Here is a 15,346-nt window from a genome sequence, read left to right on the forward strand (position 1 = left end):
GCAATATATTTCAAGTAATCATAGTTCTCTGTCGAGGTATCCAAATGTTTTCATCATTAAATAGCCTGGAAATGATCTGACTCCTAAAATTATTTCAAATCCACATATCCATTTAATTTTGTAGCCTTCCAAAATAGAAGCATCTATTTTGTTCATCTCTATTAATGTCCAAGTACTGTCAGCATCACCAGAAATATTTATAGCATGGCTGTAAATCTTGGTTCTCCAGACACTTAACTCCTATAATATTCACAAATCGACTTATTCAAGTTTCCTTTTTTGCAGACAAGAATGAAGTAGATTTGCCCACTGCAATATAAAGAAGTTAAAAAAAAATCGATACGTAGGCCTCTGCCCCAATCCTTTAAATCCTAAGCTTTTAAAAATATGATCATTCTTTTTTTCATGATCTTGGAGGCACTTGCTCTAGGTGACAGAATGGTTCTCTTGGGCCTCAAATTGCTGTTCCTGTCTTACTAATTTATTTCCTTACAGATAGTATAGCATTCTCCGATATGGCCAATTTGTCATCACCATCATTGCAATCATTATTTCTCCCCAATGTTACATTTAGCTAGTGATATTATAGTGTAGGAAGACATAGAAATGGACTTTACTTATCTAAATGTTAAATGCTAGATTTTGGATCTGCTTTTTCTCTGTGACAATACTGTTACCCAATATTTTTTTATGATCAGCTGAATAAATCACAATCAGGTATAAAGCTTTTTTTTTTATCTTAAAGAAGTAAAAAAAATCAGGAAATGAATCAGTATCAATATTTAGAAGTAGCTGAAGCAACAGTCAAATTATACTGACTTCTGAGATTCTAGATAGTGCAAAACAAATACAATTAAATGACAATAGTTTGCAGAATGCATATCGACAGGATGTGTGTTATCTTAGTTACAAATATTGATGGTATTCTAACAATATTTCTTGCTGTAGAACAAAACAGGATCATAGCACCAGCTAACAAATATGTAAAGGATTATTTATCCAATGTAGCACATAGTAATTGTAGAGTTATGTTTCCTTCAGTTTCAGTACAGTTCATTGGCTTCAAAAGAACACGGATATTACAGAATCAGCAAAATCTCTGAAGTATTATAATTGGTGTCAATATATGTTCAACAGAATCTCATGTGTTTACTTAAAAATAAATCCCACAAGGTGCAATTCAGCAGTTTTGGTAAAATAGACTATCATTATTGTGAATTTTGATGCATCTTAACATATAGAATCCAAGAATGTTCTTTGCATCTATTTCAACTGCCAGTGCACTTTAATATTTTCTAATTCCTTTAGGATGATTTAAGACATTCACCAGCCAGGACCAATTATTTTAGGATTTAACTTTAATGCATTCAAATTATTGAATAGTTTACTCTTCAAGATTCCCATAACCAAAATATTTAACTGTTTGAGGCCATTGTTTCCATGACCCCAGTGGAGCTGCTAAGATTCAAATATAGAAGAATGATTTGGTGTTACAGGACCAATTATTAGAGATCTAAGTATTTCTGGTGAAGAATGTCTAGGGATATTTTTGCGACAACGATGGGATTGAGAATCTCCACAGACATTTAACCATGCAATTTCTAGTTATGTTTTTAATCAAGTATTTGTGGGGAGAATCTCATTAGAGGTGATTTGCATGGAGAAATGTAAAAGAATTAAGGCTACAATATCTGGGCTAGTTACTGCAGTAGCAAAAAGTATACAGCTATAAATCACTCCTTGCTCATTTAAAACAGATTAATTTTAACTCTAAAGGCAGCCATGTTTGAAAACTAAACTTTATTCTGTGGCGGTCAGGCAGAAAACATAATTAATGTAGAGGCATGCTTTTAAAAAATGAATTTTTCATGACCAGCCTCAGGAAAGTTACTGGAGTGAAAAACAGTCACTTCAACATGTATGTTCCTCTCTTTGCTCTGGGAAGTGAAGAGATGAATCTTCTGTCATTTTAACAACATTACAACATTACTGTCCTATGAAAATGAGTAAAAATGATTGGCCCAAAGTTGCCCAATAAACTTTAAAACTGTGAATGAGGGCTTCCTTGGTCCTAGTCAAACCTTTAATCAATATATTACACTGGAAGTATAATATGCTATTAATATTCATTCATAGCTCAAGTCAAACAATTATTACAGAGAGTTATCAGGAATTTAAACAATGAATCTGATGGAACTTGACAGTAAGCAAATCAATATACACTACTTATATAATGTTAACATTCATTTTCTTTAATGAATTCACTGTGTTTAGCTTCTAATCTTTGTACACTTGTGCAACTTACAATCTTCCAGTTTATGTAAATGTTTTGATATTTCCAGCTTACAGTGAAAGATGCAAACCCCTGTGCAAACAGAATAAAGTACAGAATACATGAAGAATGTAATAAAAACTGGGCTGCAATGCAAAAATGTTTTCAAATGTCTATAAAGTATTATGCTCTAAGAATATCTTTTCCTGACTAATTTCTTACCTAGAATTTATATTGGATATTTAAAGCTCAAAAAGTTCTAAATTGCATTGCATTGCATTGCATTGTTGTATTTTTCATACTTTTCTTCCCTTTAATTCTTAAAAATGGGGACATTCCCATGTGTGCTATGAAACTTGCCTTTAAAAGATATTTCCTGACTTACAATCATTTGTTTAGCAAGTGTTCAAAGTTACAACGGCACTGAAAAAAGTGACTTATGATCTGTTTTCACACTTACAACCATTGTAGCATCCCCACGATCAAAATTTGGGTACTTGGCAACTAGCATTTGTAATCTTCCCAGCTGGCTTCTGACAAACCAAGTCAATGCAGGAAACCAGATTCATTTAAGAACCACAAGATTCACTTAGAAAATGCAACAATTCATTTAACGACTATGGCAAAAAAGTTGTAAAATGGGGCACGACTCACTTAATAACTATCTTGCTTAGCAATGGAAACTTTGGGCTCAGTTATGGTCATAAGTTGAGGACTACGGTATCTGTACTAATTTCCAGATAGTATGGAAAACTGTATCCATCTGTGAGAACATGAGTACCATCTAAAATAACCCTAAAGCAAATTCTATTGCTGAAGGGATGTGCAAAGTGTTCTGTGCATAGGAGGACTAGTTTGAGGTGTCTGCCACAGGATGAAAACTAGCATATTTAAGAGAGAAATGCTTCGGGAAGAGACAGAGAGAGAGCAGGAAAAGGCCAATGAGGTTGCAGGCAAAGAGGCAAGGAAAGGAAGGTACTAAAAAGTGGATGGATCAATTGCATATGCTGCATTTGAAACCAAGCACGCTGGAAATGGTAGCGGGAAAGGGAGGAAAGGAAGGCAGATTTGGTAATGGTTGGGCTGGTGGTTACGTCATGACTGAAGCCAAGGACATCAGCAGCTAAGGACAAGGAACATCAGGGGTTGGAAGAGCAGCAGATGGGCTATTTGGTAAAAGAGGGGACAACGAGAAAGCTAAGAAAGTTTCTCCCAATTTTGTTTCAATTAAAATGCAGAACAACCAAAAGTGCTTTGGGGGTTTCAGTTCTATCAAACTGCAGTACCCCTGAATGATTCCGAAACACAAAACACATTTTCTTTTTCATGGCCACCCCTATCAAAATCAACTAATGGAAGTGTCCAATATTTAATTGTATTAAATGATTGCACTTCATCTAGTACAGCCAATCTGTAACCAGATACATAAAAAAACAAAGCAAAATCAGAAAGCTGAGTCACAGATGACCTTACAAAAATACATTTAAAAAGGACTCTTCCCAGTTTGCTTCCAAACTTCTTTTGCTCCTTTAATGGTTTCTCGTTTCACACATTTCCAGTAACCTTCGACTCCTTGTTGCTGAGGCACCTGTTTAAAAAAAGCAAGAGTTACCAATCTATATTTAAGTTATAGTTTTTTAAGGCTGGCTACATTGGGTGAAGTCAGCTAGTCAGATCCATCTGTCTGCTAAATTGATCTGTCAATCATTTCTACTGGTCCAAACACATTTACCTGATTGCAGCACACATTTACTTTTGTCCTGGTTAATCATCTATAAATGAACCTATCACAACCACATATTTTTTGTGGTTGGAAGCTACTGGATGAATGAATATTGCTTTATGATTAGGGATGATCTATAAATCATGAGCAGCGTAGTTCTAGAAAGGCATCTATTTATTTTATTTATGTATTTAGAAAATTTATATTGCTGCCTACTTGCACATAGTGACTCAAGACTGCTTACAAGGATATAAAAACACCATATAAAAGAAATAAAAAAGAATAAAAAGAAAAATAATGAAATACTTCTGCAGTTTAGCTGTTTTATGATTTGATATGACATACAAATATAGCAGTGCCGGTCTGCCCTCCTTTGTTGGTTCTTCCATTTAGCCATTGAATTATTTTGTAGTAAGAGCTAAAATTTGAATTTGCTTATTTTTTGGCTTCCTTCCCCATCTTACTTGAGCATAAGACATCATTTAAAAATGCTTTGAGTACATAATTATCTAGTTTCCTTTTATTATTTTACTTATTACCATCATTAGAAGTTTTGGGATTAATAACATGACTTGGGGTGGTTCCCAATGACCCCAAGGAAATATTTACCATCTACATCAAATGATTATCATTTACATCATCTGTCCGTCCATCCATCCATCCATCCATCCATCCATCCATCCATCCATCCATCCATCCATAGCAGTAACACAAGAGAATGTGCAGAACCTCAACATAGCATATTGTATCGAGAGAGATGATAGATTCAAAGAGAGAGATAAACAAGTTGTATATCTGCTAATCCTGTATTATAAACTGCTTGTTTTAATAATATAAATTATGTTCTATTATTACATATTTATAAAGCTGATAAATTAAAAAAATTATACTAGGTCAGGGCTGTCAAACTCATGTCATCATGGTGGCATCACATAACATATTGGGATTTCCCCCCCTTCGCTAAACCGGGCGTGGGCATGGGCAGTGCATGACACATCCAGCCCGCGGGCTGCGAGTTTAACCGCTGTGTCATACATTTTATTTTTTTATTTTATTTATTTATTTTGTCAAAAGCTTACAATACAATAGAAATAAGAATAAACATAAGTTTAAATATAAGAAATAGGAACTCATAATTGGAGACAATAGGATAGGGACAGTAGGCACGATTGTATGCTTGTGCATGCCCCTTACAAACCTCTTAGGAATGGGGTGAGGTCAATAGAAGTTAGTTTGAGGGTAAAGAAGTGGGGATTTGAGCAGGTGACAACAGAATCAGGTAGTGTGTTCCAGACATTGACCACTTCGTTTCTTCCTGCAATCAAGTTTGGAGTGGTTTATATTAAGTATATATCTGTTGTGTGCTCTTGTGTTGTGGTTAAAACTGAAATATTCATTAACTGGTAAGATGTTATAACATATGATTTTCGGTACTATGCTTAAGTCCAATCTTAGCTGGCGTAATACAAGGTTGACTAAGCCTAGAATCTCAAGTCTGGTGGTGTAGGGTATTCTGTTGCAAACAGAGGAATGAAGTACTCTTCTGGTAAAATACTTCTGGACTCACTCAATTGTATTTATGTCTCATATACAGTGCGGATTCCAGACAGCAGAGCTGTATATAAACTCTATGTATAAACTCTCCTAACTTTATTAAAATAGTGAGGCAATTAGACATTTCTACTGAACATTCAAGAGAAGAATTACCCTTAATCCACGATGCATCCTGTTTTTGAGGACTCCAAGGAACTCTGCATAGCTGAGGCAATTATCTCCATCTAAATCAAAGATCTTGAAGATGGTGTCCAAAACATTATCTGAGAGCTCCTGTCCAGTAGCCACTTTCACAGCTCTCTTGAACTCCGCTAACACAAACAAAGATATTTCATGTTTCTATTAAAAATAATAACTAGATTTATAAATCTAAAGAATAAAGAAATCTGAGAACTTTACACTCATGAAATAGTGTGATCAGAAAATGGGTGTCCACGGCCATGCTTAAATAGCTATGTAGCACTGTATTTATTGAAGAAAAATTACTTCTATTTTCACAGAGGTGGAACCAGTTGTTTTATGAAAAATAGCTAGCTTTTTTACCTGACTCTGCTTTTTGAGCACATAAATTTGCCCAGTAAACAAAAAAATTGAATTATAATATTTTACCTGGAATATTGTAACTCCTTTTATATTTCTGAAGGAATTGTTTTTTCCTTGACTATATGCACTCTAAAAGATTTATGAAATCTATCTATAATTAAATTTTGCTTTTCCTTGCCTTTGTCTTGTAAGGGCCTGTACTAACTGCAATAGAAAGTCACTCCTTACAATTATGCTTTATGACAACATACAGAAGGGGGGGAAGGATGATAACATTTAACCAAAATGCAATGTAATAAATAAAATTAAATCCATATCAAATAGGGGGGTTTATGCATTTTTAAAAGGATATAACAATTCTGTACTAGCAATGGATTAACAACAGATGATGAGGGAAAAGAGAGCATTACTATAAAGCAAACCAAAGATGGTGTTCATTTTTGGATTCTATTGTCTTTAATTTCTTATTTACATAAATGGCAGCAGCAAATTGATCCCATGTTTACTTGTTAAAGGTTCAGCTTTGTAGCAAGGTTTATAAATGCTATTTCACATACTATACTTCATATATGCATTCCAGTATGTCACTTCTTTTTTAAAGTGACTAAAAAAAGAAGAAATATATTTTTGGTAGAGAAAATCCATATACAACTAGGCACGCTGTATAAATATTTGTTTTATACAGTAAAAAGTATGGTTCTTTGTAAGAGCTTTTAAATGTTCTTTTTTAGTTCCTTTTTTTAAGGAGGGGTCAAAATGAAGATTCTAAATAGAGCTTTAATTGAAAATATTTGTTTTAAAGGTTGTGTTATTTATTCTCTTTTCCAAATCAGATCAACAGTCTCGAAAAGCTTTGTTCATGCTCACGAGCTATTTTTCATTAATTAATTGAGAAAACATCCATTGTTTCAATTTTCTAAATGAATTCAAATTGCTGAACTGGACTGTCTAAGTTGAATGGATGATTTAGACTGAAACTGATCTGCACACCTCAGTAATACTATTATTCTAGCATAGCAGCAAAGCACACAGTATTGTATTTGTTAAATATACTTTTTAATATATTTTACTACATCTTAAAAAAACAACAACCCTGAAAGGAGGCATCTTCCAATATTTAAAAAAAACAACCTCCAGAACTCTTAGTGACTTCACAGACACATCCATATATTTTTCTTGGCAGTAATACAGAAAAGGCTTTGATTTCCTCTTCCTTCCAGAACCTCACCAGACCTGATGTTGTTTAGCTTCTGAGCCTTGACAAAGCTGAGGTGGTGTTGCTACCTACTGTTAAAAATCATTTATTATTCCATTTAGAAACAATTTCCACTTTTTTCCTTTGTGCGTACTAAGAGATGGTGATTTGTCATCTTGTAGCTGTCATAATACGTAGTGAGGGACTGACATATAATGCATTAAGTTCCAAATAACTTTATAAAGCAAAATTGACACAATGGGGACATTTTCATGTCAGAATTCATACACATTATGTTTTCATTTTGACTTCATGAAGAACGATGAAATGGTGCACTTCTTACCCCGTTTAACAGGACGGCTGGCTACAGTAAACATTTTCAGAGCAATTGAAAAATCTTCTAAACGGTTTGTAAACTGGCAGAAAGTCTTAAATTCATCCATACTGATACTCTGGAATACCAAAACAGGTGAGGTGTTTAATCAAGACAGCAAAATCCAAGTGTATTCATCAGGGATTTGTCAAATCACTATATAACTACGTATAAACAAACAAAATAACTTGGTTATATTTTGTGGTACTTTAGAAAGCTCTTCAGTTATATTATAGATGCTTAATTCAAGATGAGATAACTTATACCAACCTCTCCTGCTTGGATTCTCTCTTTCACATTTTGCCAATAAATTTCATTATTTTCTTCATCAGTGAAATATAGCAACCACTCGACAAAATCTTCCTTCCTCATGAAGGTTAGACCTTTGGAAAACTGATTGAATTCCATTTCTTGTACTTCTGCTTGTAAATCCTGCATAAATCTAAAATAAATAAGCAAATAATATGACAGCTTAATTAAGTGCAGAAAGGGGCAAGCAAAAAGATCAAGTGCTTGAGAGCCTTCTCTATGAGAAAAAGCTAAAATGTCTGGAGCTCTTTATTTGGTAAAAGGTGATTGAAGCAGACATGACTAAAGTACTAAATATAAAATCATATATACCAAGGACACAGTAAAGGGGACGTTATCTCACCCTCTTGAAACAGTCTGACCTGGGATCCTCCAATAAAGCTGAACCAAAAAAAATGGCACTGAGAAAAAGCATTTTTAACAAAATACTTTTGTGAAAAATAGAGTGGTAGTGTTAATTACCATAAGACATAGTGATGACTACTAATGTAGATGGCTTTAAAACACAATTAGATAAATTCATGGAGGGCAGGTCTATCAAAGGCTTGGGAATCAGTGTTATCTCTGGGATAGAAGCAACATGTCAGATTCAGTGGAGAAATAGTATGAGAAGGCGAAGTCTTTACTTCCTGCTTAAATACCCCAGAAGCATTTTGTTCACCAAAACTAAAGGTTAGATTAAGATAGTCTTGGCCTGATCCAGCAGAGTTATTCTTTTGTCAAGACAATTATTTTCATACTGCATTTTTAGCCAAATAATACTTTACTCGTATCAACTGATAGCACTGTGTAACTAAGGAGTATCCTCTTAGAGTCACTGTTGTAGGAGAATGCAACATACAGATTGTTAGCTTCCATTTCCTAACAGCAACAACTTTCATAACTTCCATGTTGCACAATAATAGAAATTATGCCAAGAGGGCAGAGTTCTGTGAGCTGTTGACTAACACAAGTTGAGTAAAAGAAATTACTAGCTTTTAAAAGATTGCAATTTTAAAAACACTTAGCTGGAAGAAATTAATAAATGCCATGAATAACAAAAATATTGTGCTTGAGCAAGTCTACCACTAGAGTGCCCTCTAAATTCATCTATGTTCATGAGTAACTAGGCTGAAAAAATGTTATCTGCAATTTGTTTAAAGTTGCCTGAATGAGAAAGCAGACTTAAACAGATAATGTAGATAATGTGCACATATACTTTAATTAAAATCTGTTTAAAAAGAGACATATTTTAAGACATATAAGTGCAAACAACAAATTATTTGCTATAAAATACTCTTGCTGAAACTAATGTTACTGTTATTCAAAATTTTGCTAACAAATGTATCATGAGCATCAATGAAATACAAATCAAAATTTGACTATAGAATGGCTATCAGAGAAAAATCATTTGTATCTGTATTCATAGAGAGAGATATAGGCATGCATATAAATTTTTATTTCTCTCAGATTCTTATTTGTTAAGTCTCTGTCCCATTTTTTAAATCAATTTATTAACTACATAGAACACTTGCAGAATGGGAATTTATTTATTTATTCAATTTCTATAGCCACCATCTTAAACAAATGACTCAAATAACTAAGAACAGGACAGGATGCAGAACAAAATTAAATCCTGTATATATGGCAGTCAAGAGAAAATATCATAAGAGATGTCAATATATCCAGGAAACCAGGTCATTCACAAACATAGAATTGTATGCATATCTGTACAATTGTTTAATTGAAGACTTTTGATAAGATTGTTTCCCCAGTAGACTGCATTTGCACATAATGTTTACAACCTACAGATGAACTTGACCTTTTTTATAATATTTACTTGCAAAACAGGAGAACATAGATTCAGAAAAGTATAATTAACATTTTCAAATTATGTATGATTTCAGGATGCATGTAATAGGGAGTTCAGGGCTGAAATATTAATTGAAAAAAATACTGCGGCACCTAGTAAACAAGGAATGTGTAGGTAGGGCATCTACACGGTACCAAACATTCCCATAGAAGAGAATATACAATTGACTGCTTTGTTTAATTAGGTTGTCTTTATCTAGTTTTAGGATTTGTGTGGAGAACATATCACAATTTAGCTCATATTTATGCAGGAATATTGAAAATTGAAGAGTTTACAAACTTTTAAACCCCAGTTTATCCAGTTTTAGGACTTGTGTGGAAAACACATCACAATTTAGCTCAGTTAACAAACTTTTAAACCCCAGTTTATCCAGTTTTAGGACTTGTGTGGAAAACACATCACAATTTAGCTCAGTTCACAAACTTAAACATCAGTTTATATAGCTCAGGATTCAATTGTGGAGCTCTTGGTGCTGTCATGTTGGGCATTAGGCAATGCCTCCAAACGAGGAAGCTCAAAAAGCACCAAGAACTCCACAATATGAAGCATTACCACTGTAAGATATAATCAACTCTTCTTACATCTTGAATTATAGGCCTTTCCAAAATATTTTGTGCTGCAACCCAACCAATTCCTATTTGACATCTACCATTTTCTTCATCTGTAGCATTGTCCTTTGCACTTGTTTTTTTTATTTTAGTTCCTTTTATTCTTCTTATGGCATTTTAGACACATTCTACAGTTGTTAGTAGCCATTCTTCTCCCCCTCCCCGTTTTTTTTTGGATCCAAATGAACATTTGACAAATTCCAGATGCTCCCTGGAGAGAACAAAACATTCCTGTTGCTTCTTGCAAGGTAAGCCAACTATAGCAGCAGTCTGATTAGGTCGTTCTAGATGGACAGTTTCTATATACCTTTGCTTCTCTTCACACAGAGAACAAAACAAGAGTGACTGCATCTTTTTCCTCCTTTATCCACTAGTCTCCTGAGAAAACTGATTTTCTAGATTCATTTCAACTGGGTTTCATTAGCAATTTGAGGATAGAAACAAATTAAGTACCCTGTGGAGTTTTTGTTGTAAAAGAAAACAAAGGCAAATGAGGATAAAGGGGGCTGGAACATTGCAAAGGCACGGACACCCAATTTTAACCATGATGATGCCAAAATGGTGAAACATGTGTATCATAATTGAGGCTTCAGTTCAATTTTGGTAAGACTAAGTGATTATGAAGTTTCTGACTTCAGTGACCTTCTATCTTTATCTCTAAATGGGTATGGTGCACAACTTGGGGATCTTTCTAGACACATCCAAAAAAACAGGACACAGCTCTAACTAGGAAGAGTTTTGTACAGGTTCATCTTGTGTGCCAATTACACCTGGACCAGGGACCCAACTTACGGTAGTTCATGCTTTAGTTACTTCTTGGATGGATTAGGTAACAAGGTCTACATAAGGCTACCCTTAAATAGAATTTGGAAGCCGGAGCTAGTCCAAAATGCAGCAGTGTGGACTGTGTTGGACACTTCATGAAACGGCAATGTGATGCCTCTACTTCATAAGCTGTATTGACTCTCTGAGAGTACAATTCAAGTCATTATTACTTATAAAACCTTCACGCCATGGGGGTCAGGATAGTGGAAAAGCCAAAAGTCTCTCTCTCTCTCTTTCTCCCTCTGAGAATGGAGCTGGAGATGGTATCCTGTGATCCAAAATAAAGAATGATTGATCGGTAGGAAAATGGGGTGGGGAATTTTCCTGCAGACTTTTTTTGGAATTTTTCTGCAGAGACCCTGGGAAAATGTCAGCAAGCCACCATCAGTCAAAATTCATATTAGTGGTCCGCGGGATTTAAAATTATGAGTTTGGTGGTCCCTGAGGTCCAAAAGATTGGTGACCCCTGCCTTAAAGAATCAAAACTGTTTATAGCATTGTTCTGCCAATTTCAACAAGCCCAATTAAGGCAACCTGTGCATGAAGCATTTTTTTTCTTTACCCCTGGACTAAACAAGATTCTGCCATTCTTTTTTTCTACTTATGAAGCTGGTTTTGGATCTGTAGCCTGACTTAGCATTTATTAACTATCATGATAAATTTGAACCCACATGAAACTTTCCTGTTTCCTACCTGAGTCCTAAAGCAGAATTTTTGCAAACTTCAAGTTTAGCTCTTCTCAATTTCCCTTCCTGTTTTGCAATATGCTTGAAAAAAACCCCAATGTAGTTTAAAAGCTGTATTGCCAGTGTGAAATCCATAACATGCATATGAGGCAAATTGCCTTCTTAATGGTAGAGAATAAATAAAACGAATCAAGTGCACCATGATTTGCTCTACAAAAGACTTGCTGTGTAGCATGATTTAAAGCCACTTCTGCATGTTAACTTTAAATTATGTGTTGCAAAGAACAACAAATCAACAGGAAAAGTGAAAGACTAAATAATGAAGCCTACATTTCACTTCAGTATTTTGAAAAAACAAAATCTCTTAAGCATACATAAGCACCATTAAGCCTTATGAATGAATCTCTCCCCCCTCCCCCATTCACATTATTTTAAGGAATGTAAATTACATAGTTAACAATATCTAAGCTTCTGTGACAGGTTTTAAAGCAGCCTAATCAAATGTAATCACTCCTGCTTTCTCTGGCTACTCCGCTGATCAATGGAAAGCCTTTTTAACAAGAACTTGGAAAATGATAAAAGCCTTTACCATCATTTTCCCCTCTGCCTTTGACAATGATCTATGTCTGTACAGCTCATCAGTCATCTGTTGTAAAAACATCATGGCACTTTGATCAAAAAGCCAACAATAGCCTCCCATGTGAGGTAGAAATGTAAAAAAACTATGAGATAGAAATCACATTTTTCTTGAACAACAGAACCCCAGAAATGATGTGCTTGAGTTACTTACAAATAAAATAATGTGAAAAGTGATATCTCCACAGAGCTTTAAAGAAAAATAGACACTGATCCTTTCATTCACCTTTCTGTGCATTAAAACAAACTATACTGTCATGTCACAATGCAGATGGATTGTGGATATATGTGGGCAGTGATAAGGAGACACATACCAAGTGCCTGAAAAAGAAATGCCTCTGTTGAAAAATTACCTATATAAAACCCTAAACTTATCCTAACAGCTCTAAGAGCAAAATGTGGGAGTCCAATTTTGATTACAAGCTTCTATCTGTGCGGTAGGCAGAGGTCTTTAACCTACATTTGTTGAATGTAGTAGGTACACAGAATTATCAGTGTTATGCCTCATTGGATCAATGCAGGATTTTATCGAATTACCTGAGACATTCCATTTCACACTATAAATGCAAACAATCTTTTACTGGTGCACTCTGGACTTATCACAGTTAAAGATCTTACTGTACCTTGAGAAAAAGGAGCAAAGGAAATGAACACATTTAGAATTTAAGCATATCAAAAACTTAATTATCTTGCAGAACTGGAACATATCCTAAATCCATGGACAGGCAAGTTTTTGTGGCATTAGGCATGGCCAAATCAGAATTTCTCCTTTTTCCTATCTTAATGTCACCTCTCCACTATTCTACCTTAGTTTTAAATCAAAGTTAGATACAATGTTTGCATGATTTGCATGCATATTTTTCTAATATTATTCTGTAATTAAATTCCCATGTAAAATGCATTTCGCTACTTTTAGCAATATATAGCTTTTTGTGCTCATTTATTCAGTTTTGCACTTTGTTCGAAAGTTGTAACAACATTCAGAAATTTCCAAATACCAGAGAATAACTAAATTTTGATTTTAGAAAATTTTAATCAGATAAATTTGTACTGGAATGAGAACCACTAGGTTTCTTTTTGTGAGATGAATGGAAGAAGTGCTATGCATGTTTAAAAGAGGATTGATCATACTGAGTAAAAATAATACGATCCATTTCTGAATTCAGGATTAACCAGATGAATATAGTATGTGAATTGTGACTGTGGCTGCTTCTTACACTAGCATTGACATTCTGTTGATTGCGAAAGAAGCAGCTGTATTATGAATTCCATCTAAACCAGGGGTGTGAAACTGTGGCCTAGCTCCGTGAATGGGAGAAACATCACAAAACATCACATAACAGCAACATGACACCGCAAGTTTGACACCTGTGATCTAAACGATTTAGGCTTAACAACAACAAAATAACAGAGTTGAAAAGGACCTTCTAGTCCAACCTCCTGCTCAAGCTGGAAACCCTATACGGTTTCAGAGAAACGGTTGTCCAATTTCTTCTTTTCTTCCCAATGTCTTGGCTTTCCAATATTTACATCTATAACACAGGAAGGAGCCACTCTGCAGAGGTTCCAATGGCCCAAAGATACCATTGAATACATATAAGATGAATCTTAAAGTGAAAAGGGCCAGTACTGAGCCAAATGGATGAAGGCTTTCAATTGTTATTTGGAAAGTTATACCTGTCCTTGTATCCTATTCAGTACAATGCTTTGGCCAAACTATTTAAATTGTGAGCATTAACAATATATTTCATGTATTAGTGTAATATAGGCAACAATATGTTTATTAATAAGCCAGTGACAAAAAGAATCCTCACTTGCATAGAATAAGGAAAGCAAATCTGGGATAAAATTGGACTGGATATCACTTGATTTGACATTGGTCAATATATGTCCAAACTGATGGGTATTGTTTTTACTGTTATGAGGGAATGTTGGGTGGTTTTGGGCCAGTCACTCTTTCTTAGCTCAAGCCATCTCACAGGGTTGCTGTGTGGAAAATAGTCAGGCAGAATAAAAATCTAAAACCTTGCACCTGAGAATCAGAATTTTTGTATTATGATAGAAAGTATAGTAGACTTCAATGATTGGGACACCTACAAACAACTGTATGCCATATTTTCAAAATTTACTGAGAATCATTTTCACTCAGATGATTCCAAATTAGAAAGAAAGTGCTACTGGAGTCTAAGAAAAACAAAATAACATTTTATTTCCCATACAGTCTTATTTTGTGCTTCAATTATGAAGACTTCTATTCAGTGCTGATTCACAAATAAACACTTCTTGATCCGAAATTTGGATGCCAAAGTATTCTTATTTTCTCAATGTATATCTAGATTACTGTATTTTACATACTTCTGCCTAACCTGATATAAATATATCTCAAGCTATGTTTTTCAGCAGATGGTAACCTTTAGGAAAATAATTATGAATATTAGCATGTGCAGTAGTCCTGAGGAAAACGAAATAGGATTCAAGCAGAGGGATCCATTTGCAGAAGATTCCTCAAAGGACCGATACTAAATTTATTTATATTACTAAGTAGGATTTTTTTTCAGCATTTTTAAAGGTAGAAGTCATATAGCTTCAAGTCTTATATTTCCAAGGATACAGGGCTTTTTGTCTGTATTTAAACAGTCTCTTTTTAAAAAATAGCATTGTAAAAGTTTATTCCCAATACAGGATCAACCAATGCTCATTTTAATTAAGTGTTGAGTAAGAAAAATTTAATTTAAAACAAATCATATTACAATCCTGTCCTGAAGGACAG

General features: G+C 34.4%; 1 protein-coding gene across 1 annotated transcript in view; it reads right to left on the reverse strand.

Annotated features, from left to right (window-relative positions):
* Positions 1 to 714: 714 nt before the first annotated feature.
* MICU2 (mitochondrial calcium uptake 2) overlaps positions 715 to 15,346 on the reverse strand; it is a 68,022-nt gene continuing 53,390 nt past the window's right edge. Inside the window, exons 9-12 of the mRNA XM_087966266.1 lie at positions 7,931 to 8,102; positions 7,631 to 7,739; positions 5,703 to 5,860; positions 715 to 3,860 (exon numbers count right to left, since the gene is read on the reverse strand). Of these exons, the coding sequence (XP_087822392.1) occupies positions 3,756 to 3,860; positions 5,703 to 5,860; positions 7,631 to 7,739; positions 7,931 to 8,102 (544 nt within the window). The 3' untranslated portion in view covers positions 715 to 3,755. The remainder of the gene's footprint in view (positions 3,861 to 5,702; positions 5,861 to 7,630; positions 7,740 to 7,930; positions 8,103 to 15,346) is intronic.

The sequence above is a fragment of the Notechis scutatus genome, chromosome 5, assembly GCF_049901735.1.
Source record: "Notechis scutatus isolate UNSWTSFEM ecotype Mainland chromosome 5, rNotScu1.2, whole genome shotgun sequence".
NCBI lineage: Eukaryota > Metazoa > Chordata > Lepidosauria > Squamata > Elapidae > Notechis > Notechis scutatus.